Genomic DNA, 22,018 nt, shown 5'->3' on the forward strand with positions numbered 1-22,018 from the left:
AATAAATAATCAATTAAATCGATCAGTCGATCGAAATAAAATTAGTTGCCAACTATTCTGATAAATCAATTAAACATTTGAGCAAAAATGTCAAACATTTGCTGGTTCCAGCTTCATAAATGTCAGGATTTGCTGCTTTTATTCATCATTTATAATAGAAAAGAGTCTTTTTGTTTTGTTTGTCGGACAAAGCAAGAAATTTGAGGATGTCACTTGGAGGCATTTTATAGACTTAACAATTAATCAATTTTTTATGAAAATAATCAGCAGATTAATTGATTATGAAAAAAATCGTTAACTGAAGCACTAGTTGTGCTTGTACAAATATACATTTTGAATACATTTCGCTATATGACGAAGTTACAATTGAAAAATGTCAATAAAATCCCTACAAAACTCCTTGGGTGCCGTTCATTGCATTACAAAAACGCAGTGTGCGTGCATGTGTGTGTATTTGAGACATTACTTGCTAATAAGAGTACATGGGTGGCACTAAACACCGAGTTGTGAGTGCATATGTGCACCACTGCGTCCATTAAGACCTTTTGATTTCACTGCAATCTTTTGATAGTGAACCCAATAACCCACACAGCTTTTGTATTTGTGTGTCACAGTATGAGAAACAGTGTTATGTCCCATAGGCCTGAGTACTACTGATTTGAATGTGTTTAACAAAACAGACACAGTTGATATTAGGTCAACATTGTGCCACAGGCGATGCAGCAAAAAGAATCAGATGTGGGTGGGAGAGCTTTTCACTCTCTGCTTTTATTCTTTTCCCTAACAGTTAAAAGGATCTAGTATGCATTTAAGCAACATAATAGTACACTACCTCACCAGCTTTTATCCTGTCTTAAGCTATAGTGTGCGGGAACCACGTGTGCACTCAATCGCGATCCCGCACACACAAACGTAAGGTCAGGGAGCCAACAAGCCAGAAAAGCTTGTAATGGAGAGCGTTTATGGGTAGTAATGCAACCCAAATACACCACCGCTCCTGCTCCAAATGTGATCATTTAATCAAAGTACAGATGCACAAAGTCTTCTTAAATAACCTTTGGATTTGGCTGTATTTGGGAATTATAAAGGCAAAGCTAGAGGCTGAGGGCCAAAGCAGATCACAGGGAAGGGATTTTCTGCATATCCTGATACAGTCAGTCAGTCGCCGGGCAGGGCAGGAAACTGTCCATGGCCAGCCGATGCACCCGGTGGAATTAATTCATCAAACACTGAACAGTAAAGGGAGGGTCCCTCGTAATGACAAATCCTGATTTTAGGACACCAAAACTTTATGGATAAAGCTCCATATAGCAGCCACAGGGAGGAGCTATAGAGTAGATGCACAGCTGCACTCAAAAATCGCATACACCAAAACACACACACATTCTTTTGTACCATGACAGCCAATGGGTGCACCCAGTGACATCAGTGAGTACTGTAGGACTTCTGAAACAAGCCCAGAGCCTCTAAGCCCCTACTGTACTTCCTCCATCTCAGACAGGCCTTTTCATCTCTTATCATCTTCTCCTCTCTCTTGCTCCTCACTCGACCGGCTCCTTTTCTTTTTCCACCCTCTGCCTGCCTCTATCCTTTCCCCCCTTCAACCCGTTTCCCTTCCCATTGCCCTCCACTTTTTCTCCTTTCATCTTTCTTTTTCACCCCCTTCCACCTCCCCTCTCTCATCTTTCGCCCTCTCTTCCTCGGCCTCTGTCCTCAGTGCCAGCAGGATATTCCCCTGATTTAGATTTTCATTTCCCTCCTCTATCACGCTCTTATCCCCTCTTCCTCGCTGTAGCCTCCAGCCCGACTTGCTTTTTGCCCTCTAGCTTTCATCACTCCATTCCTTTTCTTTCCTTGGCTTTCTCCACATTGCGTTTTCACAGCGTGTTACCTTGGGGATTTCAAGGAGGCTTAAAAAGAAGCTAGCTGCAAGAGTGTGCCTGTGTGTGTGTGTGTGTGTGTTTGTGTTGTGCGCCATTTTGTATTTATATGTGCTTCAAATGGACACAGGAAAAGCCTATTGACTGTTGCTTAATTATCAGCAATTAAATGCTTTTCCCAAAATGGTATCAAGCCTTTATGCGCAGATAAAGCTACACATACACATACAGAGGAGCATGCACACACACACACAAACACACACACAGACACACACAGACACACACACACACACAGAGAGCATCCTGTGGGGCTGGGGATCAATATATCATTAATCTTTAACAGGGACTAAACGGGTAAAACGCGGCCAGTCAGACCCTCACAGCGCTAACACAGAGAGGGGGCTACGCTACATCTGCAGGCCCGCCTCCCACTGAAGCTCACACACACTCTGGGCACTGCAACATCGACCAAAATTCTCAGGGAGTGTGTGTACATCTGTGTGTGCGTGTTGCGTGTGCTGGTGTGTATTTTAAAAGGCAGATTACCCGAATGCAGCAAGAGGATGGGGGATTTGTCACGCAATGTCCTCCTTAGTGGAAAGTTTAAAGCAAGTGTGTGTTTGTGCAAGTGTGTGTCTGTGTTTGTGTGGAAAAAGCCCATGATATGTATGGCGTTTGTGTTTTGCAGCGCCAAAATGTATGCAGTCAAAGGGTTAAAAGTTGTGTTCAGCCAAACACTGGCGATTTGCTCAGCCAAGCAGTAAACGGGGAAAGGACTCCAAGGACTGGGAGGGTGCAGGGTTAGAGAGGGTTTGTGTGTGCTTTAAAGCGTTGCATTAAAATTTCAGATCACAGCACGCCACATAGTCAAGGACCCTGACTGCCTCAGGCTCACGAGTGAGTGCGTGTATTTGTATGTGTGTGTGCGCAAGTGTGTGTGTGTGTGGATGTGGGCCGGCATGTGTTTATTAGCTTCTGTAAGCAAATGGGGCCTTACTATATGTGTCCTTTCAAAATGTGTTTTCTTCCGACATGAAAAGAAACAGACAAGGACAGGAAAACAAGAGGAGCGGTGCGATACAGTCATGGGGAGAGAAAATAAAAGGGGGGGGGGGCTCCGATAGACGGTGAAACCTATTGATTAGTGCCATTACACTGCATGTAATATCTTCCTGTGGCCTTTCCTCTTACACTCACAAACGCACAACGTAGGAGATAAAAGACAAAGTGTGGGAGTGAGGGTGGTAGAAACAGGAGAAAAAAGTACTGTGAGGGAGAGAGAGGGGCAATCGATCTGTTTTTAACAGCCAATCAATTTAACAACTCTGTTAATGGAGAGACACAGTGAGTTTGGGGCATGGTAAATGGGGTGGGGGGAAACCTTAAAAGCCAACTTGATACTCTCCCACACTTTCTGTACGTGGCACATGCAGGATACCCTTGATCATTTTTGGATTTATAAGACACTTGATGTTTAAAGGAAGGTGCGATCTGGTGATGAAAGCTTTTCTTCTCAAAATTGTAAACTTTCTGAATGCCGTTCAGATGTTTGAGTGGTTCTGGTTCCCGCTACTAAACCCGAGGGAACAAGGGGTGTGAATGCCATAAAGTGCCACTTCGCAGTGTGGAGTGCTGACATGGAAAAGCTTCTGTTCTCATCCTTGCCACCACTATGAGATCAATAATGATAGATGCCAACAGCTCAAGTAATTGAAGCTACCTTATCTTAGAAGCCTGTGCGGCTTTAAGTCAGAGATCTCAAAGTGACCCTCGTCAGCCTCGCCTCTGTCGTGACCCTGATGAATCACAGGGCGCTTTAGCCTACACCACACAAAAAATGTCTCTATTTTGGTGCTCAGTGTGGCGGCAGACTGCATCACAATCCGCGTCAGTATTTAGAGTGTGTGGGTAATGCTGGGATTCGGAGGCTGCTGAGTGTTGTGGGAGACGATCCAGCTGTTAGGGAGAAAAGGGGGAGTTTCCGGGCAAGGAGATGCACTAAACAGGATGATTATGTCAGGCAACAGAGTCAGGAGGAGCCAGAGGGGAGAAGTCATCCGCAAACACACACATAGATCAGCGAGACACGTACTTTGCTGTGGATTCCTCGTCATACTTGGTCTTCAAATCAAAGAGCTCGGCCTGAGTTGTTTCAAGTGCTGTAAGAGACGGGGAGAGAGTCAGTCGTAAGTTTCCCTGCTGAGTAAAATGAAGAACTTTAGTGTAAACAATACTTTTTAAAAGGCCCTGAAAACACATTTTGTTAAATAACTTTAATTTTTCACATGAGGGATTTCTGTTTTTGTGCTTTCCTCACTGGTTTTAAGTGACAGTTGTGGAGCCATTAGCCAATGTTTCCCGGTCACTGTAAATCTGATCAAACCACACCCGCTCAGTCCAGATGATGCAGATTAAGTTTTAAGTATTAAAAAATGGATGAGTTTTTCCCCCACACTTTAGCATTGAAGGAACATAAAGTGAGACATACTTAAGATTTCAGTTTTAGAGCACCAACTCATATTCAGCCATAAGGTTGCCATTTTCTCTGAGTTATTTAAAACAGTGCCCAGGTCTGTAAAGAAGGCTGGTACCTGTCTGAAGGGACTGGGCCTTGTGCTCGGCCTCTTCCAACCTTGAGGACATGGAGTCCTGGCTCTCCTGGAGTTTCCTACAGAAGGCAGGAAAAAGAAAAGAGCAGAAAGTCAAAGATAGAGATACTGAGTCAGTAAATCTTGGGTTCACACTTTGTGGCAACTATTCTCTATTTTCCCACCATTTCTGAAGTGTTTTCCCCACTAAAATCCTCCCAAACACAACCCACTCCTCATTAAGCAGCCCTATTAGGCAGGAATGTCTGGCCACTGGGGCACACTGCACCCGGGGGGAGAGAGAGAGAGAGAGAGAGAGAGAGAGAGAGAGAGAGAGAGAGAGAGAGAGAGAGAGAGAGAGGGAGAGAGAGGGAGAGAGAGAGCAGGGGTTGAGTAAGGGGGGGCGCAAACCACAAGGATAAAATAGATTCATTCTTAGCATATAAAAAGTTGGGCTCTGCTGAGAAATTGCCACTGCGTGTAAAAACATCAATAATCTAGCACAAAGACAGTCTTTATGGCACTCTTTGATGCCCCCCTTCACCGCCAATCTGTCTCTCCTGTCATCTCTATTTTTCTGCCCTCTACTTCATCCTTTCATCTCTCCCTCTCTCTCCCTCCTTCCCTCACTCCTTGCAGGATAAAATGCATCAGAGGTGCCATCCATTTACTGCCCCTCTCAGACACAGGAAGTCAGCTCTCTGCAGACAGGAAGGGGCCTATAAAACACTGACGTAAAGGAAATACAGTTGGACAATTGATCTTCTACAGTACGCCTGAAAGGGGCAGCGAGCTTCAACGCAGCTTCGCGGGAAACAAGATGATTGACATGAGGGGAAAATATGAGATCTGTATTGTAAGTTAGTCAACACAAATCTTATAAAATTGACTTCATGCGGGCCAGACTTTTATCAAAATGATCAATGAGGGAGATTTCTTCTGAAGTGCTTTAATGATTGTAATGGAGTGTGAAAACATCAGTGGCAGTCTTTGGCAGTGCTTCGTGGTTTAGAATTAAAGCAGAATATGATGCAACTGTAAGGACATAATATAAACCACTGACATGTTTTCTTGAGAAAAACTGTGATAATGAAAAACTTTTTGATAACCTGTATGCTGGTAGAAGTTGCGAGCAGTATTCAAAATACAGCTAAATGATCAACAACCACAGATGAAGTTACCTTCTGCGTAATAAACTGATGCAGTGTGAAAAATGAGACCCCATTCAACAAAAATAAGTTTTTAACCTTGTTAACCTGTCCATATGGTTATATATGATACAAGAAATATCACGAGCAAAATACAAGAAATATCATGAGCTAAATAAGCAGTCAATGCCACAGCTGAGCATTTCTGCTTTGTAACTGCAGTGTACCAATGAGTCTAAAACACAGATTCAGACAACCAAAGTTTTATACGTCAGAAACCTAGAAGAACCAGTCCCATTAACTTGCAGGGTGGGGCATTCCATATAACTAGCATAACACTGCTGGGAAACAAGTTGCATCCAGTAGAAGTCAGGTGTGCCAGGTGTAGCCAGTTATCTGTATTTGCAATCAAAGTTTCCCTACTTTCAAAGAAAGGCAGACACATGTTCGGTTTTCACCTACAAAGTTGGAAAAACTGTGAGCAATCATGTTTTACCAAAGAACCTGAAAATCTGTGAGAAATAGGCGCAGTTTAAAAACTTTGTGATGTTCCAGCCAAACTTCCAACGAGAACTTGTTTGTTGACAGTACTCATTTTTCACTGAGTACTGTTATGAGAATTTGACCCAAAAACAAATAGGGTTTGCCACAAAACTGATGTTGAGGACCTGAAACCATTATGTGTAGCCTACAGATATAATATATATCATTCTGACAATCAAACTAAATATTGTGCAATATGATGCTATCGTGCAGCCCTAATTGTTACATGTCCATGGTGGAATCTGGTGTAACAAACCGTACATGTACATGACTGGAGAAGCTCGCCATACTGTGTAGCTGAGCTTTACACCTGACATGTTGAATTTAATCTATTTGTTATTTGTTGTTTTAAGAATTTGTCTCCATTTCTCCGCTACGACACATTTTCAGATTCGATACATCCATCACAGCCTTTAACTCCTGCTCACCCTCACTTAAAATGTGCCGTCTCTTTAAGCCCCGAGGCTGCAACAGCTAATCGTATGAGGGCTCATCATTTCAACTCTGCGCACATGTATATTTATGCCTTTAATTTAAAATAGGAGCACATAGTTATCAAGGATAACTACATTTAGATTGACGGCTCAATTCTCCACCTGCACATGAAAACTGAACTTAATTTGGATTCACATGATCATTTAAACTGGCCATAATCATATTAATCTGCATTTACTGAGTGATGTATTAGGAGGAACAGTGCCTGGTGAAAGTCTGTTGTTAAGAGAGCCAGTATTATGGCAGCTCACACCTTGGGCAATTAGTTTAATTAACTTTGTGTTGAATGGGCTCCTTCCTGGGAAAGGACAGTATCAGAAGTGACTTATTCTAGCCTTTGTAAGACTTAATCACACCATTTCAGTAGTTAGAATTGCTTTTTTCATCTTCACAAAATATCTGGCAGCAATTTTGAGCGTATTTATTACTGCCACTGGCTTCCTGTGTATCTGAAAATCACACAAACTTCAAAATGCCCTGAAAATGGGTTTTTGAAAAGGAAGTAACCTATTAAACCAAAATATATTACTTTGTGTCAAAATAAAGAGACAGGGAGGCACAAATTTTGCCATTACAGTTATTTGGTGGGTTTGATTCGGGGTTGTAGACACAGTAGAAGGCTGTGGCAGCAATTATTCAGAGTAAAATGGTTGAAATATATCGTGGTAAAGACAGAAAATGGGAGTCTGCGGTGTTGATTCCCATCAAGACAAGAATGGCAAGCACCCACATGACAAAAATGCTGGCATTGTCTTTTATGTAGGTTATTTTCCAGTCCTGCATTCAGCTGTAAAAGGGAGGCAATGCCGGGGAACAATTTGCTGATTAAACTGATAACTTCAAGAAAAAGTCCAAGGACTATTAGCTGAGATGAAATTATAAGTTGTGAATAACTCTGCTAAATAAAGTCAGGAATCTTAAACTTAGCACTCAAAGATCAGAATCATAGCAGGTCTGCCAGAGAGCACAATATCCCAAAGGTTTAAAATGGCAAAATAATGCAGAGGTTGGTACTTGAAACACAGCCACAGCACAAAACACACACACACACACATACACACACACAAAGCTATACCTCTCCTTCTCTGCATAGTCGTTGTGTAGCTGGAGCTGCTTCTCTTGGGCCAGGTTTTCAGCTTGATTCTTCAGAGACTGCTCGTACTCTCGGATCTTCTCCTTCAAGGCCTTTATGGTCACCTCTGGAGGAGGTAAAAGCAGAAAGTCCAGCGTTTAGAGGAAATAAAGGGTGAGTTAACACACGGGCAATTTTCAAATAAACAGTCGGCAGCGGTTTCCTAGTTGTGATAAATGGCAGTGATGACGATAACAGTTTTGACTAGGGGCATTTGACCTTTTCTTAAGGAGCAGCTTTTCATATCCCGCATTCTTCCTCTGTCAGCACAGACGAAGGCCGTGGCCCCTATGGCTCCTGCCTAATCTTTACATCCACGACTGGTATAGAATATTCGACTTTCACCAACAGTAGATATGCTGTATTCATTAGGGCTGCATTAGTGCTGAAACCCCATAACCTGCTGACGGCTGAGCTCTGTATGGGGCAGCCTGAAATAAATCTAACACATAACTGGGGTAATAAATAGGCCTCCATGTGTGTGTGTGTGTGTGTGTGTGTGTGTGTGTGTGTGTGTGTGTGTGTGTGTGTGTGTGTGTGTGTTTCTCAGAGAAAGATATAAGTGAGTGAGACAATGATAAAGAGCATTGCTGCTTGCTGCCTTTGACTGAGGGCTCTTAGCACTTTGTGTGCGTGTGTGTGTGCGTGTGATTTAAACTCCAGTCTCACTGCTCTGACACATAATCAATAGAGGAGAGTCCCCTCAGAGCCCTCTTACCCCTTAACTGCTTAACTGAACTTTAAACATTTAGGTTGCGGGGATCAATGGCCCCTGCACTCTTTGTATGTGTGTGTGCGTGCGTGTGCAAGTGTGCGGGCAGGTCCGTGTGTGTGTTTAACAGGAGTGGGAGTTCCACAGTGTGTTTTGGGGTTTAAATATCCCCCATCTATTGAGGCGGGAAGGAGGGATAAAGGATGAGGGAACAGGAAAATCAATGGCAGAATGGAACCCTGCCGCTATCGAGCTGTTCCAATTAACTCTCGCTGAGGAAAGGGGGATTCCAAAACATTCCCTCCTCGCTCACTCACTCCTCCTTTTTCGACTGAAATTACACCACTTTTATTACGGCTTCTCACTCATCCCTCTGCCTTTGTCAGTTTTTCCATCTTTCTTTACCCCGAGGTAGCCTGTCGTTTTTTATTCATGAAACTGCGCCTCATGTTTTTTTTCCCCTGAAAACCTAGTTGAAAATGTAAAACCTTGTACATTTTTTGTGTGTTTGAAAAATTTATGAGGCATTAAAATATGTTGAAATGTGGCCTCTTTCTTTGAAAAGGGCTTCTAAATATGTTTCTTTGACCTTATATTTGCATTTAAAAGTTGTCTATATATCAACATGCAGGCAAAGTGGTGAGGTCATCCTCAAGCACCACTTTGGAGAAACTCCAGTCTTTTCGTTAATAACTTGTTTTTGATTGGGAAATAAAAGTCTGTGTTTCATACGTTAATCATGTTTTCTGCAACTCTGCACCTGAACATTTATAATTGACACATTTTACACGTTTTACTTTTGCTAGAGTGGAACATCTTAAAATGACTTGAAACAAATTAACTTTTGGAGTCATCACAACCCAAATTGGAAATATGCAAATTGTTTTTCATCTTGCCTTGTGGAGTATTTGCAAAAGACAGACGTTGATCACCTAAAACAAGGGTGCAATATTAACTTTTTTGTCCGCTAGGCAAATGGCTAGTGAATGTTTAAATTTTACCAGCAAATCAATAGATTACCTTTGGTTTTTTTGGCTAATGAGTGAGACAAATCTACCAGCCACTTGCATATTTCTTCATCAGTATGTGGCTAAATGTTGTTTCGGGCTAAAATTCCATTTTTATATTCATGACTTGGCAAAACCCTTCACTCCGGGACTTACACTTTCACTTCAGGTCACTCTGCAGTTGATTTGATTTGATGTATTTTTACATGGACAACCCACACGGATCAACATCATGTAAATGTGCCGGTGTTAGCCAAAAGGCTAATTTCCAAGTGTTTAGTTGAACAGTAGATGTTAAATTTGCCATTCAAATAACAATATGAGTTTTGATTCTCACAGGAGCTGCCTTCTCCACCATCTCTGAAAATTCAGTGGTTGTAACTGGTTATAGTAATGAGGGAGATACAATATACTAGAGAATTTAACTTCATTAAAACACTGTCCAACAACACAAAAACTGACTGCAGGTGTATGAAATTTTGATATGTGATCATGTGTGTATGTGAGGGGCATGGATGTAGGCTGCACAATCAATCAAAGTCAGTAAAATCCCATCGTGTGTGCCTCTGCATGTGTCCTGTCTCTAACCTTGGTTTTTGACCTCTGCAAACTCTTTGTTGTAGTCCTCCAGTGTCTCTCGAAGTTTGGTGTTCTCTGTCTCAATGTCGTGCATCCTCTGGAGCTTCAGCTGCAGCTGCTGAGCCAGCTCCAACACAGGTACAGGATCTGGCGGAGACAACGTACACCGCGTTAACACAGTGCAAAGCAGATTACACAAACAAGGGCGGCGAGGTGGTGTGGTGAGCTAGGAATAACTATGTTCAAGGCCCTGGGAGAGAAAAGCGTTTGGCCTGGTGAAGTGTCCTTGAGCAAGGCAATGAATCTCTAACAGCTCCAGGAGAAGTGTCCTAGAGCTGACCGTGGCCTCTGAACTCCCTTTGGAGAATTACTGATGCCAGCAAGGACCAAAAAAGATCACAAATTACTAACAATATTTTGATGAGATGAGTTATATGTACAGTCACTCCTGCATCAGACGACTATAAGTAACTATATGCAGAACTAATCATGTCATCCAATACTGGTTTATCAAAGAAATCTGGATTTTTAACCTTCATTTTTCAGGTTAAATATATGTTATATTTGTGTTTATATTAATGGTTATTATATGTAATAATCTATTTCCCAGCTTGGTTTACTGGTCTTCCATTTATCACAATTTCATCTTTCATTATAAAGTTTATCCTACCCTGATCATGTCTATCATGAACCTTTAACACACTAATTTTAATATTGGCCAACACATTGTTATTGGATTTTAGCTATTCACAAAAACTATATCCAGCAGTGGTCTACTGTAAAAACATGAACAGAACAGAGAACACTGAAAGGTCACTGGTTCATTTTCACATTCTGTATCAACAAAAACTTTATCCATAAAGGTTATTGAATGACACACTATCAGCCATTGTATAAACAGCAACTATTGTCGGGTATTGAGATAAACTTTTGTATGTGGGGGGAAAAGAAACGAATACGTCAAGTGCTGACACAGCAAGATAACTAGATAAACGACACAGACGGTACCATAGATGAGACATATTAACAACAGCGATTACTGGGCTGTGATCAGTTAAAGTGTTCACTGTGATGCAGCTTGAAAGGAAGGAAAAAAAAAGAAAAACATGGGAGCAGACAGATGGACAAAGTGGAGCCGCGAAATAGGCAATGCGAAAGGTAAATAAAAGATTAAAGAAACCGAGACAGAAGGAAGAAGACAACTTTCTGGAGGCATTTTACCAACATCTCTGTGAACACACAGCAGGGTTAACTGTCAGTGTGATGAAGAGAGCCCTGTCAGTCAGGCCAATCACATCTGATTGGTGCTCATGGGTGGCAGACTGGTGACAGGCAGCCAAGAGACGCGGGCGACGCTCATCAGCATGCCAGCTAAAAGAGCAGTTTGTGTGTGCGCGTGTGTTTATGTGTGTGTGTTGTACAGATAAGAGGAACTGACAGCTTACAGCTGGGGGTAAGGGCTGTGTGTGTGTGTGTGTGTGTGTGTGTGTGTGTGTGTGTGTGTGTGTGCGTGTCTCATGTCTGACGCAGTTAGATATCTTAACTATGCTAATGAGAGATCAGCAGAGAACGATTGGGGAATTTCATGCTGATTTTGTGCTGTCAAGGTGACACACCATGCAGGGCTAAGCTCTGACACACACACACACACACACACACACCTTGTCACAAACACACACATGTGCGCACTCACATACAGTCTCATACAAAAACACACAAGTAAAAACAAACATTAAGGAATATAAGGAACATAACTGTACGCCCTGAATTTGGACTCCTATGTGCCTCGGCGCCCTTGAAAATCAACTTTCTCTCCCTCTTATCAAACCTTTGTCCTTCACATACACCCCCGCCCTCCCCTCCAAATCAACTGTACAGCCTGTTAAAAGCAGTTTGACTTGTGGGCCACTGGTGCTGAGCGCTCTCGCCAGACACCTTTAATCTAAAGCAGAGCACACTGGGCTGACTAACCAGGCCTTCAGCTGATAGAAGACAGAACAAAACACACTGTTTCCTCTTTCAAGACTGCTGCATTAGTCAGGCTGGTCTGTGTCTGTGTGCGTGTGTGCATCAGGCATTACATCATTGTCTCGCTGCAAGTTAAGAATAGCCCCGTCAGAGCTGGCGCTGACTTATTGGGAGCAGTACAATCCAAAGATATTACTGTAGGTCTATCCATGTGGGAATATGATGACCTCCTTACGCTATAGATGAACTCAACTCCTCTCTCATTCCTACATACAGGGCCCCTCCAGGGCTCCCATACAGCTGAAAATTTCCAACCAGTAGCTCTGACTGTGTGTGTGTTCTGTAACACTCCCTCCTCGGCCTCAGTGTGCTGAACGTGACTGCTCGTGTGTGCGTTCTGCGGCAGCCAATCGTGGGCGCACTTGTCATCCATATCAGGACGCACCTTCTGTTAAGACCCTCTAAAGGCTTCACCAGTGGGGATGAGATCTCGTGGGGACATATTAAGGCGTCGCACGCGCCTGGTTGCACAGCGAAGGAGCACCAGAGGGATGGTGTCATGCTTTTTCTCTTCCCCTGTTGGTGCTGTCAGCATGGATAAGGGGGTCTCCTGATCACGTTTTTTGGACTGAGGAGGTGTCTAGACAAACACACTCGAACAAACACACACACACACACACACACACAGGGATGCACGCACCACAGACGTTAGACGTGGCCTTACCTGGGACATCGATTATTTTCTTGTACACGTTCAAGAAGGCGTTCTCTGCTTCTTTACTTCTCTTACTCAACGCATCGATCTGCAAAGAGAGAAAAAAGAATGGTTAATTGTCAGTTACACCACCTCACATCTAAGTGTCACATCCATACACTCCAAAGGCAGCCCATTAATTTCACAGTAAGACTAGTCTACACAGACGAGCTGCAGAGGTAAAACCAACATAAAGTGTCTCAGCAAGGTGTTGGGCCACCGTGTGCTGCCAGAACAGCTTCAATGCTCCTTGGCATCGATTCTGAAAGTCTCTGAACTCTACTGGAGGGATGGAACACCGTTCTCCCAAAAGTTATTCCCTAATTTGGTATTTTTGATGATGGTGGCGGAGAGAGCTGTCTAACACGTTGGGCCAAAATCTCCCAAAGGTATGTGAGGGCCACAGTATATTAGTCACATCATTTTCGAACTCATTAATCCAGTGACCCCTCGTGCCCTGTGGATGGGGGCATTATCATCCTGGAAGAGACCATTCCCATCAGGATAGGAATGTTTAATGACAGGATAAAGGTGATCAATCAGAACAACTTTGTATTGATTTGATTTGCCTTCTAAAAGGGGACAAGTGAACCGGTAATTTAAATTTACAGATTAATTTACTTCCATTACATTTGCTCACACTCAGATAAGTGTGAAGATTTAGCCTAGCTTCAAATGTAAACAAAACTGTTACAGGCAATAACAATCTTGAGAAATGAGTTTTAAATTTCCAATGGATGACTTTTCTGCATCAAGACATCATCAGACATCTAACAATCGTTTTTTTCCCCACACGCCTAAAAGTCATGCCAGCAAAATGCCCCCAACATAACAGAGCGCCCAGATCCCCTCACAGCGGGGGTCAAGCATTCAGGCTTCTACTGTTTTCACGGTGTAAGCCACACATGCATTCGCCCATCTGTCAAGACTATTATGAAGGATGACTAATCTACCCATATCATCTTTTTCCACATCTCTGTAGACCAGTGCCTAGGATTTTTGCACCACTGCTCTCTCAAATGTGCATACATTATAAACTTATTTATCTTAAATCTTCTCTAGTCTCTAAACTTTATAAGCCCCTCAAACTTTTTAATGAGGGGTTCATGCACTGCAACTCTCCTTTACGATCCCTCCTTATATAATTGTTGACAAACTGTTCTTGCAGTGACAGCGTGATCATATCCTGCACTGACATCTTGGTCACCTATGGAAGAGCTGCTTTTCTATTAAATATCATACTATTACAAGAGCATCATGGTTATCATATGTGCTCACCACAAAGGCCACACGATATTGGATTTTTGCTGATATACGATATTTTCTAGGGCTGACCTGAATGCTTTAAAGTCTCTACTGTTGCCATGGTTATCAACATCCAAGTCCAAATTCAAATGTAACAGGGTTCGTTTTTTTTTTTTTATGGAAGAGTAAGGAGGCGTTACTTAGGCCAAACCAAAAGACTCATAAAGAATGAGAAATGGAGCTCCTCTTTGGGGTTTAATTAGTCTCAAAACCTGCACACATAAAAAACAGGCACTTGCACATTATGCATGCACATAGTATAGATAGTATCCATGAACGGAAAACCATCCTTGCAAGGCTGTATTTCTGCTGCGAGTAGGGGGCTGTGACAAGTGCGAGTTTGACCCTAACTACGTGAGTGCAACAGCTCAACACACATTCCCTCGTTAAGTTGAGAATTTAGAGGCCGGATAGGATAAAAAATGCTGGTGTCTCCCTCCCATCCTCGTCTCTCATGACACTCATAATTTCACTAATAGCCAAATGCGACAGTAAATATATGTATTATTAATTAATCTGTCGATGCTTTAAATATCCACGGGAAATTCTCAATGAAACTATTAAATATTTTCCAAGTCATTTCGGCTGATTGCAGATGTCTTCAGACATACAATGCTTTTCAAAATGTACACAATCACATGGCAAAATAAGAAAACTACTTGGTCAACAGTTTTGAGTCGCATCCACATTATTAAAGCATCATCTTATTTGACTGTCACTTTGAAAAGTTCATTTCAGGCCAATGTTGTTATTTCATTTCAAAGCCTTTATTGGACGATACAGATGACGTGCTGAGATTATCATGCATCCCTATTTTCTGACCCTTTATACTGAAGTCTTTCCCATAGATCTAAATGCAGATGTCACTTTAGACAGTTAAGCAGTCTTTGTGACTGAGGCTCCTGCCATCCGTGACCAAACAATGAACTCTCTTTCTCTCTCTCTCAACGTCACTTAGACCTTTTCCTCTTGTCATCTTAAAACAAAATCAGAATCAACTGGGCTTGCTCAGCTTTTTTTATACATGCCACAGAGCATGATCAGATGTTAATTGCTAAATTGTACCTAGCAGTGCACCTGTGTGGAAGCATCTGCATTCGTCATGTTTCTCCACCCGTTTATTTAGGTTTTTTTCTTCATGTTGTCACCCGTCTGTATCCGTCTATCCACACTATGCGTCGGTATGTTGCATGCGATCGCGGTTGTCTTGACAGTGGCTTCGTTGGTGTTTCCTTCCCGTGGAGTCTGTTCAGCTGTTCAGCCGATGACGGATGCGTTTCGTTTGCCGCGTGCCCGTGCGTGTCCGCGTCGGTCTGTCCTCGAGTGAGTATGCCTAAGTCCGTCAGTCGTTCGGTGTGTGTGTGTGCGCCTGTGTGTGCGAAATGTGTGTGTTCGTTTCCCCTCCAGCACGCTGACATCATTAAACAGCTGGCTCAGTCTTTCCAGCCACAGCAGGGGCAGATTATTCAGTCAGCTCTTAGCAGCAATACAGTGTGGATCCATTACTGATGCAGCCATTAACACAAGAGGGCACGGCATGCATTCCATCACTGATATTATTGAAATGGACAGCATTAGAATGGATCCATAAGAGATTAATTCCAAAATCATTCTGGGGGATGACTTTTACACTGTTGTCAATGCTCAAACATGAGGCAGCAAGCTCTACCATAGTCTGTGTGTCACACTTCAATATGAGAAGCAGACAAGAGTAGGCGAGACGCATCTGAAATCAAGTCTAAATTGAGGGAAACACATGCCAAATAAAGACATTCAGATGGTGCTACTGTACTGGGCAGAGCTACAGCTGACTACTCTGGCTCACGCACTCAGACTAAACAGCCTTGTGTTTCTCTTCCAACTCCTCCAGCACACTCACTGAGAGAAAAGGAATAAAGACAAAAGCCTATATAAGTCCAAATATAAAGTCTTCACATTCCCAGCCAAGCCAGTAGTGTAGTTGATGGGTGGTTTAGGGGTTCTTGCCACTGTAAACAGAGCGGGCTACATGTAATACTGCCTGGGCTCCTATGGGAACCTAATAAATCTCTTCACATGGCTTTGATTCATCTCTAGTTTTTTAGCCGCAAAACATCTGGCCCTGTGTAGGCTGGTGCCAGCACCCCTCCCTCTTTTTTCCCCCCTTTATTTCTCTATGTCTCTCTCTCCCTCTCTCTCTCTCGAATTCTCCCTCTTGTCACTTCCATGTTCACTGACTCATTTTTTTCTTTCCCCTCAATCTTTTTCAGTGTCAGTCTTTCTCACATGTTTCTCTGTCACACACTCATGTCTAACTGGCATGCACAGGGCTCCTGTCTAGTGCTCTCTCCCTGTCACACACACACACATACTATCCCACTGCTATATCTCATTCTCACATCATGCTGCATCATGTACTTTACCCTCTTCATGTGCTGTGTGACACTGAGCGATCGGGATCCTCAAATGCAAGGCCACTAATGGGAGATTACTGATGCCGAGCACTAATACCTCTCACACACCAGCGCCAAACCTGTTCATCAGTGTCGAAATGTGTGTACATATGTGCATAGAAGAGCATGTGATCAGAGGCTCAGAGGACCATAACACAATCTAATGATAAAGAAGAAACGCTCACAAACCAACACATAAAAAATGATCTGCCGATGGCGGTGAAGGAAGCCGGCTGCGTGACTGTACAATGACTGGGCCAAGGTCAGTGGTACAGCAGCTTTATATAGCCCAACATGGGAGGCAGGAAATAGACATTTAATGTAGGACACACCCTACAGTTAGAGGCAGGTTAACTGCAGGACCAGAGCCATTAGAAGACCACCCAGGATTTGCAAATACAACCCTGCTGTTCCAAACTGCAGCTCTTTCAACCAATCCCAATGACATCTGCTATTACATGCTCCCCTGCCCCCATCCCACACACACACACACACACACACACACTCTCACACAGACCAAGCAAAACAAATGAAGTGACACAAATGATACCTCACCAGTATCAGTAGGTTACCGATGAGAAGTGCTTGCAATTGCAAAAGGTATCCCTGACACATCCACACACACAAACACGCACGTACGTCAGCAACTTGTGCCACCATCACTCAGCACCGCCTCGCTCCCCTATCTAACCCATAGTGTGTGAAGGGCATCAGGCTGACCTGTGTGTGTGCGTGCATGGGTGTGTGTGCGTGCATGTGCGTGTGTGTGGCCCCAGTGGAGTCTGATAAGGGGAGGCTATGGGAAGCAGAGACTGAAGCCTTGGATAATGGAAAAGCTTATCTGATCGATGGACCAACAAGAAACACTGAGCATGCAACATACACACACGTAGACGCACACATAACCCGTTTACCAAACTGAGGCCTTGTGGAAACAGTACTGTTATTAGTAATAATTATGACCCGAGGGCATCCACCTTTCAATGACAAAGATTAAACAGAGTATCAAGACCTCCAAGTTCCTGGGCTAAAACTTTTTATTGTTCTGTCTGGGTTCCACATTCACTTAGTAAAGATTCGGGCTCCTGGGTGAAATGCTTACGGATGAGTTACTGTGAGACTTCCAACAGGAAGACCCTCTGGTTTCTGGCACTGTCTTGTCCTTGATCAAAGCACCGAGGGGTAAGCAAACAAAGCCAGGCTAAAATTACACATTCTCAGAGCTGCTCGTGTTGTGGCATGCAAGCGCGCAGAATAGTCGACTGATTGATGGGCTGCTCTGAGACTGGCGCGGGTGTACAGTATTATCTCAATAATCATAAGATAATGTCTTTCTCAGTTCCGCGACCACCCACTATGCGCCTCAGCGTGTTCTGGTGTGCACGCCGTCGAGGTGTGTCAACATGAGGACGGTGGAAACAGCTGACAAAGCCCCAATTATATTGCTGCCGTTTCTATTCTCTAAATAGACTGTGGATCATCAGCAGAACATGGTGGAACCACTATAAATTACAGCATTTTTACATAACCACTGGCTGTGGTTGCTGCTCTAACACAAGAATATGGAAACTAACCCAGTGTTAAACTGTAATATTCTATGGCCAGTAGCAAAGCACCCCTGTCACTATCCATTCAGATGATTTTCTTTGTGTGCGTGTGTGTGTGCGTGCTAGGGAAGAGATACTGTTAGGCTGAATGTCCACCCACTCCAACCCCAAATAACGCCCCAGTCTAAACCAGCCGCTTCCACTCCTACCCTCTGACTTTCACATATGGGAGTGAACTGGAAATGCGTGGCTGCCAGAAAGGAGGAGTCATGATGGAAATAGGCCAAAATGATGGAGGAGGAGATAGAGGGGAACGGTGGGAGTACGATATACCTCGCACACACAAAAGTCACCTCTTATAGGTCAGGGTACATGAAAACCTGGGGCATAACATTAAATTGAAAGTAAATAAATGTGCCACTATGAACAAAAATGGCTCATGATTCACCAAATCAACGAAAAAACAGCAAATAACCCCACCGAATCATGCAGACAAACAAAGTCTGAGGAAATAGCATTCGGTGAGTTGTGACTGGCTAGAGCCGGGGTTTTGTGGTGCTTTTTTTTTGCAGGATGCAATTTAAACACACCCTCGGGCTACAGGACTTCATGAATAGGACAGAAAATCAAGAGCAGAGCAGAGCGAAGAAAAGAGAGCGAGAGAGGAAAGAGGGGAAATGAGATAGTGGCGAGAGAAAGAAAAGGAGATGGCGGAGAGAAAAGAGGAGAGAGAGAAGACGATTTAAGAGGAAGACCAAAGTGGAAAAAAGGAGAGAAGGGCACTGAGAGAGGGAGTAAGACCAGTCAACGAATGTCAAATGGGCTTCTTAAAATGCATTGTTGGAACGCATGTCTGTCTTATCACTATGTCAACATAAAATCCCAATAACACACTCACCTCTCCTTGGAAGCTCTTGAGCAAAGGGGCGACCTGTTTCCGTAAATCCTGAAAAAGAAATAAAGAAAAAAAGATGTTCGTGAGTCTTCAAAATGAGATAATCAACAGATCAATTTTAATCCGAAAATAGTACACAGGCACTCGTGGCAGTGATGTTCAGAGGCACTGAAAACCTGTTAGTTTCATATTAACAGACCATGTCGTGATCAAATAAGTCACTAATTGAAATCAAGTGGCGACCATTCTTGCCAAAGCCAATGAATCATGAGTGATGCGTGAGCGAGTGATGAACACGAGGGCCAGGGAGGAGGCCAGGTTTGTACCCTGAGGTGCTCTGGCGGACTGCGTTTCTCATCAGAACAGGTGCAGCACCACCTGGGCCACCCAGAGGCACCGCTAGTGCGTGTGAGACGGAGAGTGAATGAGCCACAGAGTAGGCCTACAGTTAATGCAAATTGTCTCTGCGCGCCAAGTTTCTACTATAAAGCAAGTGCTTTTCATCCCGCAAGTCCCATTGCATGACTTTCCAGTACGAGTCAGCGGTTTCAGATTAGATAGCCAGTCGAGTATGTATCAGGGGAACATGCAAATCACCATGCTGTTAGCTGAGCCTACATCCTGACAAACTGAACTGGAGCGTACAGTAAAAAGCACAGCAGAATAGGACATTCTGTACAGGAACATTTGATTTGCACAGTTTGTGGATACACACATACTCACAAAACTGCCTAATGAAGATGTGAAGTAGGGCAACGACAGATGTGTGCTCGGGAGACTCTACGCCTTTTAGAAACCTCCGCCTAAAAGCCTAACCGATGCTGCATGGAGAGTGCATCCCAAACTGACCTGGGACCAGTGTCTGGGGCTGGCCTAATCCCAGGTTGGTCCAGACAGGCCGCTTGTCTGGGGCTGAGGACAGGTCATGACCTCGGTGACCCTGGCCCATTGTTACCTCATCAGGGGTCGCTGTGGCTGTTTGTCTGGGCCAATTCAATATTCCCCTGCTGGGGATAATGACCTCCACCCCGCCCCTGCCCCCACCCCCTCTCCCTGCTCTGGCTCTCCCCCTCTCACACACACAGAGGACAAGCATGCACAAAAGAAGTGAAGTGGCAGTTCTGTCATTTGCATTAGATTTAGATTATTTTCCATTTAGGAATTCCGTTTCCTGTCAGTTAATTTCTCAGATGACCTGCACTACTTCCTGTTTGGATTAATGAAAAACATTTTTTTATCTTATTTTGCTTCAGTTTAGGTTTCATCGTTTTGTCGGAGCAAAGCAAAATGCGCTAAAATATCGTTTTCATTTCAGTATTTTATACTTACATGTGCTATTATCACAGTGGCTTAAACTGTAGGTAAATATTTATGTATACACAGTGACCAAAAAAAGAAGCCTCTGTATAATGTAATGCAGTCTCGTCCAGTAGTCCTCCAATAATTACGGCTAGTAGTCCTCCAATAATTACTACCTTTCTTCAAATCATAAAGTTCAACATTTGATGAGACTGCATCTGCACGAGGAGGAGCCGCCTCAACACGACCATCACTTATTCAACAGTTTCACATTTCTGTATTAATCTTATTATTTATTTTAGGCAGAGTTAATTAAATTCAAATGTTATTTTAGTTTAGATGTTTATCCACTCAACTTACATTTTTCTTGTCCAAGTTTTGGGGGTGCAGCTTGATAAGCTTGCACACACACACACACACACACACACACACTGAATACACACTGCACCCACAAAAACAAACACATTCAAATAACATGCAGAGGCAAGCCACTGCTTTCTGCTGAGGACCTGAGCTCTGAACCCCTTCGGTCCACTCTCTGGTGCTCCGCCCCCTGCCCCCTCCACTTCCAAAGATTTATGACCATATAACATAACAATGCACACAGACACCGTGGTCAATCTGTGTGTGTGTGTGTGTGTGTGTGTGTGTGTGTGTGTAGTGTGTGTGTAGTGAGGGGAGTGGAGGGGGCCAGGCAGCAGGAGATGGATGGCTGGTGTGTGAGCTGCCGGCAGACAGCAGACAGGCCAGCCCGAGGAATCCTCCAGGGAGTATGGAACTCCCATTCGCTGTCTGTCTGCCCTGCAGCTAAACACAAACGTGTGTATGTGCATGCGTGCGCGCACACACACGAGCACACACAAAGTTGTTTTACTACCACTGCCTCTGGCTAGCAATCTTTGGGACATTTTACAACCATTCCCACCCTTGCCTTTATAACAGTGTGGTAGAGGAGTCTTGACTAACTAAAAGGAAATTAAGAACTGGATGAATAATTCAGGCAACTTAGGAGGCACAGTGAGATGTAGTCCCACAAAAAAAAAAAACCCAACAGTGTGTCAGTCCTAATGAATTATGAAAACTTTGTTTTCACGCTGCATTTCTTTGCACTACTTTCAAAATGCTACAAAAGCCTGCATGTGTGTGTGTATGTGTGTTATTATGCAGACCATGAGTGCAGTTCACGCCGAGTACAGCTCAGCAGACTAGACACAGTCAACGTGGGCCGGTCTCCTGGTTGTTGAATAATGGATCAGAGACGGACTCCCGCTCAGCCTAATGCAGTCTGATCTGATGTGACTGTGATCTCCGCTGACTGGTGCAGACCACAGAGAGCTGACAGCCCTGCTCTATAGGCCGGGTCCACCACACACACACACAGCCATGCAAGAGACAGAAAACACAGCTCAAGACGATCGGGGCATTTTTAATCAAGCGCAGCCCATCGCACGTTATCAACCAACCTATTTGCTAAGCAGCCTTGATGCTTATACACCTCCAAACGCCGGGAGTTTTAGTGCTGATTCCTATTGAGCCCGTTACAGCCCTGTAATGAATCCTGTCGCTCGTCTGGCCTGGCTCAGATTCCTCCTCCACATACCAGGGAGATGCCAGGGGCCACACAGACGCCAGAGGAGCCTTCCTAAATCACAGCCTTGTTACACTGATGAATGTGTGTGTCCTGTTCTGTGATCTAGGCTATCTGCCTCTGTGTGTTTGTGTGTGCACCTCTGC

General features: G+C 43.7%; 1 protein-coding gene across 3 annotated transcripts in view; it reads right to left on the bottom strand.

Annotated features, from left to right (window-relative positions):
* cux1b (cut-like homeobox 1b) overlaps nt 1–22,018 on the bottom strand; it is a 66,473-nt gene that overhangs the window by 24,776 nt on the left and 19,679 nt on the right. For all 3 annotated transcript variants that reach the window (XM_073482635.1, XM_073482627.1, XM_073482619.1), the window contains exons 3-8: nt 18,989–19,036; nt 12,777–12,855; nt 10,094–10,231; nt 7,730–7,853; nt 4,472–4,548; nt 3,973–4,039 (exon numbers count right to left, since the gene is read on the bottom strand). In XM_073482635.1, the coding sequence (XP_073338736.1) occupies nt 3,973–4,039; nt 4,472–4,548; nt 7,730–7,853; nt 10,094–10,231; nt 12,777–12,855; nt 18,989–19,036 (533 nt within the window). The remainder of the gene's footprint in view (nt 1–3,972; nt 4,040–4,471; nt 4,549–7,729; nt 7,854–10,093; nt 10,232–12,776; nt 12,856–18,988; nt 19,037–22,018) is intronic.

Source organism: Pagrus major, chromosome 2 (genome assembly GCF_040436345.1).
Source record: "Pagrus major chromosome 2, Pma_NU_1.0".
Classification (NCBI taxonomy): domain Eukaryota; kingdom Metazoa; phylum Chordata; class Actinopteri; order Spariformes; family Sparidae; genus Pagrus; species Pagrus major.